At 38.5% G+C, this 15,700-nt stretch overlaps 1 protein-coding gene across 1 annotated transcript; it reads right to left on the bottom strand.

The window, feature by feature from the left end:
* Positions 1–13,474: 13,474 nt before the first annotated feature.
* On the bottom strand, positions 13,475–15,190 carry LOC128205966 (zinc finger protein 64-like). Its single transcript, XM_052908054.1, has 3 exons — positions 14,897–15,190; positions 14,457–14,598; positions 13,475–13,620 (listed from the first exon to the last, which is right to left on the bottom strand). The coding sequence occupies exons 1-3, from the start codon at positions 15,161–15,163 to the stop codon at positions 13,598–13,600; spliced, it is 432 nt and encodes a 143-aa protein (XP_052764014.1). The 5' UTR covers positions 15,164–15,190; the 3' UTR covers positions 13,475–13,597.
* Between the last annotated feature and the right edge of the window lie 510 nt (positions 15,191–15,700).

Consider the following 15,700-nt stretch of genomic DNA (forward strand, 5'->3'; position numbering starts at 1 on the left):
TCCTGACGTACATGTCCACAGGAAAATAGACCGCCGTCCCACATTTACAAATGAGCACATAGGAGTCATTTCCTGTAAACCTTTTTTTAAATTGTTTAATATAACGTTTGACAATATCCACATATTTATGCAATAAAAAAAGGAAACCAACACTTAGCATTGTTTCCAGTTTGACACTCGCCTTGCATGTATATTCACTTAAACACGTGAAAAAATAGATGTATAGCACGCGACCCCAAAGTATTAACTTGACCTTTGAGCTAGATTAACTCGACGTCACATTGTAGTTGATTCTAGTATAAGATGCAGGGGTAGTACCATGCGAGTGTTTAGGGTTCGGTTCACGTACAAAATAATGCAATATATGAGGTAGCTGTTATAAATTAACTTCGAAATTCGGCTACTTTAACATACAACATCCACGAACGGGACAAGAACACGGAACAACAAGTACAACGTTGCTACAACGAAGGAACACGTGACAGAACGTAATCATCACGAGTCCCACCGGATGCTACGTTTTGTTCCGTCTGTAGACACGTTAAGGCATTTTGTGCTGCGGTATGTTATAATGTTGACTCGTTGCGGCAACGTTCCCCTGTCACGTTATACCATGCAATGATACCTTGTAACACGCTGTACTACGTTATAAGCTGTGTTATGGTACGTTGTACGTCGTTGTGTTACGTGTTAACTACGTTCTGGTACGTTGTGGCATGCTATGATTCACCGTGTCGCGGTATTTGAAGATGTCAGATGAAGAGGTCCTCAACATCCCAACTGCACCAGATGAGTGGGGCAGAGCTTTCCCTGGCTGGTGTTTTGGTGCTCGTTGATAAGCACGTGAGGTCCATGATGCCCTTCACATGACTCCACGGCTACATGCTACCTCCGGTGTGAGCTGCTCGTGTTGCTGCGGTTCTCATTGTTCTTCATGTGTGCCTACGGTTAAGCCCCACATACGGCGGCAATATGTTTTATTAAAATCGTGGTAAGATATAGTATAATCTCACTTGGCAGTCGTTTCAGTTATTACTCTGCCAGCCTGTTTGGCGTTGCATGTCGTGTTTTAGCTGAACCGTTGCGGCAGCGAGACACATTCTGGCGACAGCGAGGCTAGAGCGTTACGACAGCGAGGCAACTTTGATATTCGCTCTCACCTGTAAATAACGAGGTGTCAACGTCACTAGCACGTGGCGACAACTTGACACATCGTGGCACAACGTGGCAGTGGGGTTCAGCAACGGGGCACAGTGGCGCGGTCAAACGTTACACTACGACTGGGGCACAGCGGCGCGGTCAAACGTTACACTACGATTGGGGCACAGCGGCGCAGTCAAACGTTACACTACGACTGGGGCACAGCGCCGCGATCAAACGCTACACTACGTACGACTGGGGCACAACGGCGCGGTAAAAAGTTACACTATGTACGACTGGGGAACAACGGCGCGGTCAAACGTTACACTACGACTGGGGAACAACGACGCGGTCAAACGTTACACTACGACTGGGATACAAAGGCATTGAAAGTTTAAAGTATCTCAAGCGACTAATGTTCGCGTGGTATATTTCAGTGGTAGAGAGTTCGCATCGGGTGCGGAACCGGGTCGGGGGCTCAAACCCCAGCCGCGTCAAACCTAAAGACGTACCAGTAGGTCTCTTCCCTAGCGTTCGGTATTAAAAGGGTGGTATAGGGAAACTAGTGTACTCAGTTAAACCCAGGAAAGTTGTAAAGAACAGGATGTCACTTCGCAAATAGCTAGGGTATCGCACCCGGATCTCTTCTTTCTCGCTATATTTGTTCATGTATCCTTCATATGTCTGGATATGACTGGCAGCCTAAACACAAATTAAGTCGTGATGGTTTCACGGCGGGGTCAAGCCATTATGCAGCCAAAAGGCGCAGGCAGACCTTGATAACCTTTTTGTTTTGTTTTGTTTTCTTTGCCGTATTTCTTTTACCTCCCCCGATAAGTTCGTTGAATAGCGACAATCAAATATTACAGTTAAAGGGAGACAAAACTTAAACCAGGGAGATTTATGCGCTTAATGTCGACGTAGTACTGGTCCCTGTATATGTTTTCACCCCTACTGAACGTCTTCATGTTTCAAACAATTGTATGGTAGACTTTTTTATTTGCTTTCTTCTTTCAAGTATATAATTATGAATGTTGATCACCACTTTTGTAGATATAGACTAGACTTTATGCCAAAGAAAAAGGCGTTTGTGACCGGGATCTTTTGAAGAAGTTACATAAAATAAGTATGTTGTTAAAGTTAAATAGTATCAAAACATAAAATCACTCATATCAATAAATGAAAATATACTTGAATATGTGACATTGACCTTGAAGCTGAGACTTATTGGGGAGCTGGACCCCCGCTCCCGAGGCAAAATACCTCCCGCTCTTTTTTGAGTACTTGTGGGTGGACAAAAGCCCACTCATCATTTTTACAAGGCGGACAAAACACCCTTAAACCAGAACACCCACACTGTCATATAGAGGTTTATAGAAGTATTCATAAGTACTCTGCTGTACAATAGTGATATTGTATTTATAAATAACATGCTTGAGCTATACAGAAAATAAAACATTCACGAAATTGGTATAAGGTTAAAATATGTATGTGTTTTTAACATTTTATAAAACCTGTTAAAGTAATACAGAAAACTGTTGGCAATGATCACTAAGTACTATGAATTATAATGTTATCAATACTTCCCTAAAAGCAACGCAGCAGATAAGTTTATGCTTTTACCAAAAAAGCAAATTTCTCCGGGGGTTGTTCTGTCCCACACTCGACTAATTGCAGTATACATTTCTGTATCATTTTTAACTCGGAGATGAATGAGAAATGTTTAAACAAGGTCTACGCCCCTTACCTCAAATAGTATACAATCGTGTTTAAAAACGCAACGCATGTTTGAATCCGTTCGTATGGCGGAAACAAATGCGGCATATTAATGGTTGCTGTTATTTGAAAGCACTACATGTTAATTGTGAAAAAGAAAAAAACAACAACATGGTGGATCTCTACGATGAACAATCCACTAAGACCCGTTTTCTCAAGGGTTCAAGGATGGGTTTTGTAGGGGCTATTTTTAACGAGGTACGGATAATATCCCCCCCACCCCGGATGATTGCCCCCCCCCCCAGACATTAGCCCCTAGGACCATAGACCTCCCGGAAGATAGCCCCCCCGTCTTAGTGAAAAAAACGGACGATATCCCCCCCCCCAATATTAAAATGCATATTATAACCAGTTTATTTAAGCAAATTTCCAAAACAATGATTTTTATTATTATAAAATGAAACAACCCAAAGGCATAAATCAATGAACAAAAATCATGAATAGTGAAAAATAAACAGAAAACGCATGTGATTTTACAATGAAACATTTATTATATTAAAAGTTAATTGTTTTCTCTGTTATTTGTTGACTAAGCACTTATTTAATAATCTTTGATCAGTAAGTTCTCACCTTTAATTATCATTTGCATTGACCTTTAATTATTTAATAGGGTGATAATCCTTAATGCGATAATGACACTATATGTTTTATTTCTTTTGAAGATGTTTTATATGTAAAGTCATTTATATATATGCAGGGGGGCTATTGTCTTGGGGGGCTATTATCTGGGAGGGCTATCATCCGGGGGGGGGGGGGGGGGATATGGTCCTAGGGGCTAATGTCGGGGGGGGGGGGCAATCATCCGGGGGGATATCATCCTACACTCATTTTTAACAATGCAGTACCACTGTTGAAATGTTCCCCTGCATATGTGTGTAGGTCTTGGAGTGTTGGTGATACGATCATCAAGTCAGAAAGCTAGAATATCTTCCAATTAAGAGAAGCCATTTATTACCATACGCGAGAATGGTTTCCGGTTTCTTCAGTGACAGTCACGCGACGTGATGATCTGCAGGCTTTAGGTGACACGTACTTGATTAATATCTTGCAATATTCAAGTGTTTTGTTGCCAATGAAAGACCATAAATGTTGAGGATAAAGGTTGGGTATGTATGTTATCCCGTGCTGTACTAAACAACCCTTTTTTATTACTTTTTTAGCGCGGTATGTTGGACATATTCGGTAATCATGATGCTGGTATATGGTTCGATAAAAAGATTACGGGGGCGGGGGATATGCACCCTTTTAGACTAGAAATGTTAAAATTTTCGTGGGGTAGTATCCCAAACCCATCTGCGAACACTTAAAACCATATAAATTGTTGGTTCTGAGGGACGGACGCAAGTCAAAAGGTTACGCCCCTAAGTTACCGTGACCCCCTCTAATATCAAATCCTGGTTCCGTCCCCGAAATGCACAGTGTATTTTGGTACGTAAACCCTCAAACTCGTTTAATATTATTTGTATAGAAAAATTCTGATAATTGATAATTAAGAATTTGCGAAATTTATCGTAAGGCACACCACAACACACACAAGGAGTAATCAACCAAGACACAGAACTACACTAGCTAATACTAGGGGCTACTTTTAAATGATATATATTTTTGTGAAATAATCCAATACTAAAATATACGCAACTATTATCAGCTATTTTAACTCGTAAGCACAGCAAGCCCTTCTAATGACATACATGCAGTTAATCGTTGTATTTAACTTAAGAGTTCCATAAGTTTCAGTGTCAATATGTTGTCGTAATAACAATATTGATAATCAGATAATGAAATTTACGAATCAATCTTCATAGGTAAAAGTTCTCTAACGTTTGATATTTATATTTTATTCTGTGTCATGTCAAATAAAAATGTCAAGAAAAAATGCACGACATGTGTTTTATTTTTCAATGGGGTTTTGAATTCAATATTGCCGGACGTAAATAAAACATCCTTTCATTTTATTCCTTTCAAGCTTGTTTAAAGGAATTGCAAACTTGAAGAAATTAAGCTAAAATAGCATATAAAGTGGTAGAATAACATGAAATTTTCTAGATGGCAAAATGATTGACGGTATCGAAACAACGATATATTGTGCGGTTGTATCAGCATATACGTAACCAGGAAATGGATCAGTCAGTTTATTTCCAATAGCTTTCTTATTTGCAAAGATATCATCAAGAAGCCAAATTCAGTTTTTGATTGAATAGTCTGGTTAATTTATGGTACAAAAACGTATTCATATTGTCGAAACACTTCGGTTTGTATGCACTCGGGATTACCACAAATCTTTGATTATCCTGCTCAAATCCTTGACAATATAGTACATTTTGCCGGATACTAATTTGCAATGATAGGCAGAAAATGGTTTACCAATTGGCTATGGAAAGCAAAAATGGGATACCGATTGGCCATGAAAGGCAGAAAATGTGATACGAATTGGCCATGATATGTAAATACATGTAATAGGATACAAATTGGCCATGTTATGTAGAAAATGAGAAACCAATAGGCCATCAAACTGGATACCAATTGGCCATGATATTAAGAAAATAGGATACCAATTGAACATAACAGGCAGAAAATGGGATACCATTTGGTAGTGATAGGCAGAAAATGCAATATCAATTGGCCATGATAGACAGATAATGGGATACCAATTGGTCATAATGTGTTGAAAACGGAGTACCATTTGGCCATGATATGTAGAAAATGAGATACCGATTTGCCATGATAAGGCAGAAAATGCGTTACCAATGGCCATGGTTGGTAGAAAATGAGATCCCAATAAGCGATGGTAGGAGGAAATGGAATACCATCTTGCCATAGTAGGTAGAAAAAGGGATACCAACTGGCCATAGTAGGTAGAATAAGGGATACCAAATGGCCATAGTAGGTAGAAAAAGGGATACCAGCTGGCCATAGTAGGTAGAAAATGGGACACAAATTGGCCACAGTAGGTAGAAAATGGGACACAAATTGGCCACAGTAGGTAGAAAATGGGACACAAATTGGCCACAGTAGGTAGAAAATGGGACACAAATTGGCCACAGTAGGTAGAAAATGGGACACAAATTGGCCACAGTAGGTAGAAAATGGGACACAAATTGGCCATAGTAGGTAGAAAATGGGACACAAAATGGCCACAGTAGGGAGAAAATGGGACGGCCATTGTAGAAGACAATGGGACACCAACTGGCCATAGTAGATAGAAAATGAGATACAAATTGGCCATTGTAGGAGACAATGGGATACCATTTTGCCATGAACTGTTGAGAATGGGATACAAATTTGCCATGGTATGTAACAAATGGGATACCAATTGGCCATGAAATGAAGAAAATGGTACCAATTGGCCATGACAGGTAGAAAATGGGATACAACTTGGCCATGATATGCAGAAAATGTGGTAACAATTGGCCATTATGGGCCGAAAATGGGATACCAACTGGCCATGGTTGATAGAAAATGGTACACCAATTGGCCATGGTAGGTAGAAAATGTGATAACAATTGGCCATAATTATTAGAAAATGGGATACCAATTTGACATGATAGGCAGAAAATGTGATGCCCATTGGCCATGGTTGGCAGAAAATGGGATACCAATTGGCCATGGTAGGAAGAAATGGGATAACAATTAGCCATGATAGGCAGAAAATGGTATACATATTGGCCATGGTAGGAGAAAATAGGATACCAATTGGCCATAATAGGAAGAAAATGCAATACCAATTGGCCATGATAGGAGAAAATGTCATATCAATTAGCAATGGTAAATAGAAATGGAATACCAATTGGCTATGGTAGGCAGAAATGGGATACATGTTGGCTAGCCTATGGTAGGAAGAAAAGGGATACCAGTTGGACATGTTTGATATAAAACGGGATAACAAATGGCTAGCGTTGCTATAAAATCAGGTACCAGTTGGCCATGCAAGGTGACTTGACACCAATTGGGGACATATTGAGCAAGTTGAAAGAGCCATTGACACAAACATAATGCTCTTCCATGCAAATGCAATACAAAATAACATTGAGTTGAACAAATGAAACCTGGTAAATTTGATTGTAATTCTATACTGCATGGTGAAGATACAGACTGGGCAAGGGTTATTTCAATCTTTGACCTCTTACCCTGACCTTGACCAAGGCCATATCACTTGGGTCTTATGCATGACACATCATCCCATCATGGTGAACCTCAAAGGAGTGAATGGTCAAGATACAGGGGGGGGGGGGGGGGGGGGGGGGGGGGGGGGGGCAAATTCTGTCCAGACAAATGTACACACACACGAATGTTCCGCTCACAGCAATAGGGCTTGACATACATTGGATACTTATTGGCAATATTAGGTAAAAAGGGATACCAATTGGCTATGTTAGGTAAAATGGAACACCAATTGGCCATGTTAGGTAAAATGGGATACCAGGAGAATTGGATACCAGTCTGCCATGGTAGGAGAGAATGGGATACAAATTGGTCATGACAGACAGAAAATGGGCCACCAATTGGACAAGGATACGTAGAAAATAGGATACTTGTTGGCCATTATAGGTGGGATACCAGTTGGCTATGGAAGGAGAGAATGGTATACCAGTCGGCCATGGTAGGAGATAATGGGATACCAATCAGCCATGATAGGAGAGAATGGGATACCAATTTGCCAGGATACGTAGAAAATAGGATACCTGTTGGCCATTATAGGTGGGATACCAGTTGACCATGGAAGGAGAGAATGGGATACCAGTCAGCCATGGTAGGAGAGAATGGGACACCAATTAGCCATGATAGGAGAGAATGGGATACCAGTTGGCTATGGTAGGAGAGAATGGGATACCAGTTGGCCATGGTAGGAGAAAATGGGATACCAGTTGGCTATGGTAGGAGAGAATGGGATACCAGTTGGCTATGGTAGGAGAGAATGGGATACCAGTTAGCCATGGTAGGAGAGAATAGGATACCAGTCGGCCATGGTAGGAGAGAATGGGATACCAGTGGGCCATGGTAGGAGAGAATGGGATACCAGTGGGCCATGGTACATGTAGGAGAGAATTGGATACCAGTCGGCCATGTTACATGTAGGAGATAATTGGATACCAGTGGGCCATGGTAGGAGAGAATTGGATACCAGTCAGCCATGGTACATGTAGGAGAGAATTGGATACCAGTCAGCCATGGTACATGAAGGAGAGAATTGGATACCAGTCGGCCATGGTAGGAGAGAATAGGATACCAGTCGGCCATGGTAGGAGAGAATAGGATACCAGTCGGCCATGGTAGGAGAGAATTGGATACCACTGGGCCATGGTAGGAGAGAATGGGATACCAGTCGGCCATGGTACATGTAGGAGAGAATTGGATACCAGTCGGCCATGGTACATGTAGGAGAGAATTGGATACCAGTGGGCCATGGTAGGAGAGAATTGGATACCAGTCGGCCATGGTACATGAAGGAGAGAATTGGATACCAGTCGGCCATGGTAGGAAAGAATAGGATACCAGTCGGCCATGGTAGGAGAGAATAGGATACCAGTTGGCTATGGTAGGAGAGAATAGGATACCAGTCGGCCATGGTAGGAGAGAATAGGATACCAGTCGGCCATGGTAGGAGAGAATAGGATACCAGTTGGCTATGGTAGGAGAGAATAGGATACCAGTGGGCCATGGTAGGAGAGAATGGGATACCAGTCGGCCATGGTAGGAGAGAATGGGATAGCAATTAGCCATGATAGGAGAGAATGGGATACCAATAAATGTGCCCCAAAAGACCAGTTCCAGTCGAGGGAATCCAGAACATTTCTGATACAAACAAAGCCATCGTTGGGAGAGATGTATGCTCCCTGAAAGGGAATCCAAAGGAATGGGACCATAGGTTGGGGAGTAATGAGGCAGACATGAACAATCTAACCTTAAAATTCCTACCTTGAAGCTAGGTAGCTTGAACATAAAATTTCTGCATGTTTGGTTTATGTGTCAAAATTTGTGCCCATCAGTTCCATCAGTTGGGGTCAAAGGAGCATTATGGAGCGAATGCAAAAAATGCAAATATACAACCTTCACCATGAAGGTTTATTCCACAGGGTGATTCCATGTAGTGAATGTTTTGAAACATTTTCAATCGGCTGAGGAGTTATGGAGTGGACTCATATATGACTATAACACATTGCTAATTGGCATTTGACCCCTACATGTATGTGTGACCTTGACATTGAAGGCACAATGGTATGTGGTAGGAACCTTCACGGTCCGCTAGATTTGAATTGTAAAGCTATTTTGTATCCCTTCCATCGCCTGAAGATTTATGGAGCAGACACGAGTATGGCTGTCCTGACCCTTGACCTAAATAGAATGTAGTGAAGATTTGTGTCAACCATTCCATTGGTTAAGACACTTTGGGGCAAACAATTTGTCAACTATGTGCTCCAAAAACTTTTTGTGGAGAATAATTAGAACTTCACTATGACTAGTGACAAGGATTTCAACTTAGGAATAGAAAAACAAAAACAGCAACCATTATTTGTTTTACTTAAAACATATGCTTTCTGTGAACTTAACAAAATAAGACAAAAATAAATGTATAAAATATCAAAGCCTTAACAAAGAGGCTAAAATGGTATTTGACTAGAAATGTTCCTGCCTGGAAACAAAAAAAAAATAAAATAAAAAATAGATCCGTCAGAAGTGATGAATGCACCGAATTCTGCCTGGACACAAAAATGGCAAACTATTTCTTTGAAAAGAGACCATAACTCAGAGGTTATTGAACACAGTGTTTCCAATTAGAATGATTGACCAATGTTTATTGTTCAATTAATATCCATTGAGTAAGTAAAAAGCTACCATTCTGACAAGAAATTATAACAAAGGGCAATAACTCTGTAATCAGCAAACATAGAGTTATGGTTCTTGAACACTGCATTTCCTCTCGGTTTGCTTAACCATTGTAGAAAGTTAAATTAAATTCCATCAATAAGTTTTCAAGTCATGCTCTGGCCAATGAAAAGTTACACTGCACTTCTTCTGATTGTGCTTTACCATTGTATAAAGTTAAATTGAATTCCATCCAGTAGTTTGCAAGTTATGCCCCAGACAAGAAAAAATGCAACGGACCAACCGCTTAACAAACCACAGGGCGACTCCAATATACCCCCACACTCTTTGTTTGTTGGGGGTATAAATAAATGCATTTTTAACAAATCCTGCAATATCATTTCAAGAATATAATAGTAGTGAATGAAAATGAAGAGGGTTGAAATTCTTAACAAACTTTACTGAAACATCGTAAATATGATAACAAGTCTCCGTTCACTACAATAAAATAGAAGCTACTGCATGCTACATACATGAAGTTTCAAAGTGAAAAAGAAAATTGGATATACATATAAAAAAGAAAACATTGTTATTACTGTGGAACCTTATAGTTACTGTTGCATGCAAACACCACATACCCTATTTACCCTTAAAGATAAAACTTAAGACCCATAACTCTTTTATAACAACATTAAGTGTTACTATGAATGTAAAACAAGAACTTGGCAAACAGATGTTAATTCAAGATAAAGTTGATAAAGGGTTATAACTTAACACTACTTAAGGCAGAAGGTATTGGCCCTGCAATACATAAGGGTATTTGTTAATGGTAACATGTTTACCAATGAGAATTTACTTTTTCTAGTAAAAAACCTGGAAAGAACACCTCAAATTTTAAAAATACCAAGACATTTTTCCTACTAGAGATTAACACACTCTTATGTTTCAAATCAAGAAATGATGTGTCAAAAAGTTAATCTATCTGATATTTACAACAAACACTTTTTCTTAAATCAAATATAGGCGACAATTAACCAGAGCTATCACTGGATGTGAATACCCCAACCAAACCACATTCTTGTAACAGGAAGTATCACTGTGCGATGTATGCTCCTGGAATGCCCTATGTTGGTGAGAACACATCACTGAAGTTCTCGCTTCATATTTACAGAAACAATGACTATTACATCTGTGAATTAAGGCATGAAATTTTCTATTTCTGTTTCTAAAATCATAGCAGTTTTTAATTTAGTTGTCTGTTAGGTTGGCAGTTGCTGTATTAATATCAGGATAATTGTGGGTAATTTATTGAACCTATAGTATAACCTTCAATAGTTTTTGATCAATCAGAGTTATGGAGTGTGAAAGAAAATATAACAAATAATGTAATGAGTTGTTTACGGTTGTTATGTTAGGCAAACCTTCCATAAACTGCTGCATCTCTGGAACAGTTCTATTATAAAAATAGACTTATCTTGATTTCCAAGGATGGACAGGACTATAAGTACCTTTCATGGCCGAGAGTGTTAGATAGGTTCATCCGGACCCGAGCAGAGGGTGTTTTGTAGAAACGAGGTTTACCAAGTTTCTGCAAAACACCCTGCGCAGGGGTTGGGATGAATCTTACACGAGCGGCTATGGTAGATGCTTTTTCTCCAACCTCAGTTAAACAAAATAAAGTAAAAATGTATTTTTTGCTGGAACTCTTTTGTGCGTAGTGAAAAAAAATGTGTATGGATATGTAATAATTTATGGTTGTCATGGATATGCGCACAGTGATTCAGATTATGTTAAATGTCAAATCGGTCTTTAAATAGTTCATAGGAGAGTGAAGCATTATTTCTTGAAAAGGTGTGTGAAAACTTTTTTGGGGCGACATTTGTCAAGGCGAGAAATAATTAATTAGCATTCTAAATTTTGCCGCAAGAAAAGGTTTCTATGATGTTACAGACGACAGTCTTCAACAAGGGAGGTAATTACAATGTGATGACCATTAAAAAGGAGTTCCATACAGGTACTTGTTTTATATTTTCCCGTGGGCAAGATAAGAATTTCTAGCATGGTTAAATTTTTGGATCTACTTATCTGAGGTTGGAGAAAATATGATTCCCATACAGCCCCCTTCACCACCAAGTATTGGGGTACAAGAATAAATGAAGATAAGTAAACAAATAATTACAAAAATAATCAAAGGGCATTAATTCTGAAAATACTTAACACAAAATAAGGCAAAAATTCTAAAAATAAAAATATAACAAATAATTTTGTACAGTTGAAGTCATTACTTCAAAAACATATCAAGTTATAGAAAGAAGTAAAGAAAATAACTTTGAAAATAATAAAAGGGCAATAACTGTTCACAAAAATACACAAAATAATGTTTCTTATGCACATCACTTTTCCTTAACATTCAAATTTGTATAAAATTTTAATTAAAAAACTCAAAAACATATAGAGCTATGGAGAAAAGTATACCTGTCCAAGCAAAAAAAGTCTAAAAATAATCAAACGGCAATAACTCACTAAATATACCATTCACAAAATAATTTTTCTTTTGAACTGCACTCTTCCCATCACAGTTAATATGAATATGAAGTTTAAAGTCAATACCTCAAAAACATGGGGTTATGGAGAAAAGGACTTGTCCCGATGTCAAAGGACCGACAACATATCTTTTGTTGTTGTTTTTTTAATAGAAAACATAACCAAATCACATCCTTACACCAATGAACAGACAGACAGACAGACAGACAGACAGACAGACAGACAGACAGACGGATGTACACTTTAACATGATTTAGTTTTTTTTTGTCTGTATATATTGCCCAATTTCATATGCCTAATCAGTATTGTCAATGGTAACAGGTTTAAGAGCTTGCAATTTAAATCTGATAAATCTATATTTTACAGAGTTTTAAAATATATGCAACGTGCATCAACAAAATAGCAAGACACATACTTGGTTTACTAATTTTACAACTGCACATTAATATGGAAGCATTCATTCACAAAAAACAACTGAAAATACATATCTAAAACATAAAACATAAAAGATATCAAAAAACGAATGCTATCAACAATAACAATAATAAAAAAAATATACTATATATATTTTTCCTTTCCTTTTTTATCAAAAACAACAGCAAGTTTTCCTTCCAGGAAATAAGAAAATATCTATGAAGGATAAGGAAATTATATGACGCTTGTACTACTCTAATGTCAGTTCAAATTATCCATTGACCTAAATGGTCAATACACATTGACCATGCTATAAAAAATAACTCACTGATGAAATTTGTCATCTTGTTTTCCTGCAAGAGAAAAACAGTTGACTATCCTGCACAGGGGTTCATCCTCCTCCAGTGCCATGTCACCCATGCCACCTACTACCACTCGCCTATCAGTTTCCATGGCAACCACACCCTGTCCTGAACCACCAAAATCATTGTCGTCCTTGAGAAGGTTTCTGTATCCAGGGTTACTGTTGGCTAGTTCTGTGTACACATTACCGTTGACCTCCACCTGACTGTACTCATACTGTCCAGCATGGGAGGGGTTAAAGCAGTTGTTCAAGTATTCCCCTTCACTGCTCCTGTTCCAGCCAGAAAAACTTGGCTGAAACTCTATGGTGTTGTTGTCCACTGTTACAGCGTACCAAGCATTAGAACCAGTTTCATTTTCTATATTGTAAAAGCTGTTATTGTTACATTGAGGGTAAGGGGTATGGTAGACATTGACATCCATAGTCCCTGAATCACCTGTATTGTACCAGTCATTCGTGGCTGTAATGCAGTTGCTAGGTCTGGTTCGACCATTCCCGGGATGACTGGCGGGGACAATATTGTTGGTCAGAGTGATGATGGAGTTGTCCACAACGTTATCTGCAGGTAGTGTTGAAGCCTTTTCTGGAAAGTAAAGAATAAACAGTACTTTTTTACCACAACCCCATAAGTGCCATCAAGCTAAATGGATAATGCAATAACTAATTCCTACATTTAAGAAGAGCTAACATAAACAATAAATTTATGCCAGACCCTATGAAGATTAACCAAAGTGTGGGAGAGTGAAGGTAAGAGATAGCAATGCGGATTTTGCATGCAACATTTTATCTTTATGTACAGAATTTAATATTTCTCCTTGGGTAATGAAACAGCTCAAACATGATCAACTATACTCTATCTGTGTGAATATATGCAACATAGCATTGAGGTAGGAAAACGGGTCTTGCATGTTACACATAGCAACAGTCCAGACAAGGATTCTCCAACACTTACAAAAATTACCATCTTCCAGGAGGGTCGGTAAACAGGGTTCCCATGCTATATGAAAGTGAATGTTAATAATAAAAATCACTCCTCTGAATGAAAACATGCAATGATTCTTGATGAAACTGTTGCTGTCAACAATAGAGATCAATTATAATATGATCTTTTTCTTGTACAAAAGATGAAGCACTGATGAGATTAAAAGATAAACACCACTATGTTGTTGTTTTTTTCCATTCTTTAGTTGTAATAATTATTGAAATAAAGTACATTTTGTACTGACAATTTCAACATTATTCATTATCAAGAATCAAACTGTGGAAATTATTTTTCACTTTAATATGTATCAAATTATCAATGAATTTACTTGGTAGGAGTTCTTTCAAATTTTACTGGTTTGTGCTAAAGATCAAAATTTGAATAAAATAGATCAAGGAAAATTTAGTTAACAGAAATAAAACGACTGTTTACCTTTGGCCGTGGTCGTTTTCATGTGTCGCTTGGAAGCCATATGGAGGTTATATATGTAGAGGGATCCACAGCGAACATCACAGCAGGCACAGTACCGATGTCCAGGCATGTGAACCGTCCAGTAGTGTTCTGTAGAACTTGCCTACATTTTGTTTAAAATAAATCATTTCTACATGTTTAATTGTAATTGTACATTATGTCATACAGTGACCACATACATTTATTAGCTTTATGCTCATCTTCTTCGTTACAAGAATGCCATAGTTAAAACAAGAGAACAAAAGACTGATGAAAACATTATTTTTAGTTGGTCAAGGTACACGACTCAACTAAAACAATCAGTTTCAAGTGAAAAGGAGTTGAATTCAGTGAGCAAAAAGAATTGTCAAAGATAAATTATGATCTAAGTACGTGATTTCAAATAAACAGTCACTAGATACCTTGTCTACAAAGTCCTTATTACAATAGCTGCACTTGAATGGATGTTTCTGCTTCAGGTGAGCCTTGAGCTGCTTCTTCATCTCACACGGCATTCCACAGCATGGGCAAGTGATGTCATTAACTCTTGACCTATCAACAATAACCTTTGTTCCAGCAAGTTTCTTTTTGGAAGACTTTTTACCAAGCTTCTCCATCTGCTTCATCAACCGAACCTTCTCTGACACAAACTTCTTCTTTCCCATTTTTAGGGCCTCTGTTTTGGACATCTTTTCAGAATTATCATTTCTAATGGACTGAAGTTGCTTTTCCTTCTCCTTGGCCTTTGTAGCCTTCACTTGATTTGCTGTTTTGGGTTTAGCTAGAACATCTGTCAGCTGGACACATACAGTGCCTGTGACAGTATTTGGTTTTCTCTTCTTACATGAAGGAGGCACTGCTTCATTTTTTGCTTCAGCTTGAGGTATTTCTGTGTCCTCTACTTGATGATAATTAGAAACAGACATGTTCTGTTTACTTAAACTGAGACAGTCCCCTTCACTGATATTATCCCCAACATCAGACAGATGTTGTTTTACCTTACATCTATTGCGTTTCAGTTTCCTTCCTCTTTTCCTTTTTTCTGATATGCCTTGATTTTTTTTATCATCAAGGTTCATCACGACATTGGTTGGTGTAACAAATTTGGGTTCTTCCCTTTTATCATTGTCTCTATCCTTCAAAACTCGGTTTTGGCCCTCCGCTTTCATTTGTTCATTATTGTCATATTTAGCTTGACATTTATTTGTAACTTTTCTTTTGTCCTC

Source organism: Mya arenaria, chromosome 2 (genome assembly GCF_026914265.1).
Source record: "Mya arenaria isolate MELC-2E11 chromosome 2, ASM2691426v1".
Taxonomy (NCBI): Eukaryota; Metazoa; Mollusca; class Bivalvia; order Myida; family Myidae; genus Mya; species Mya arenaria.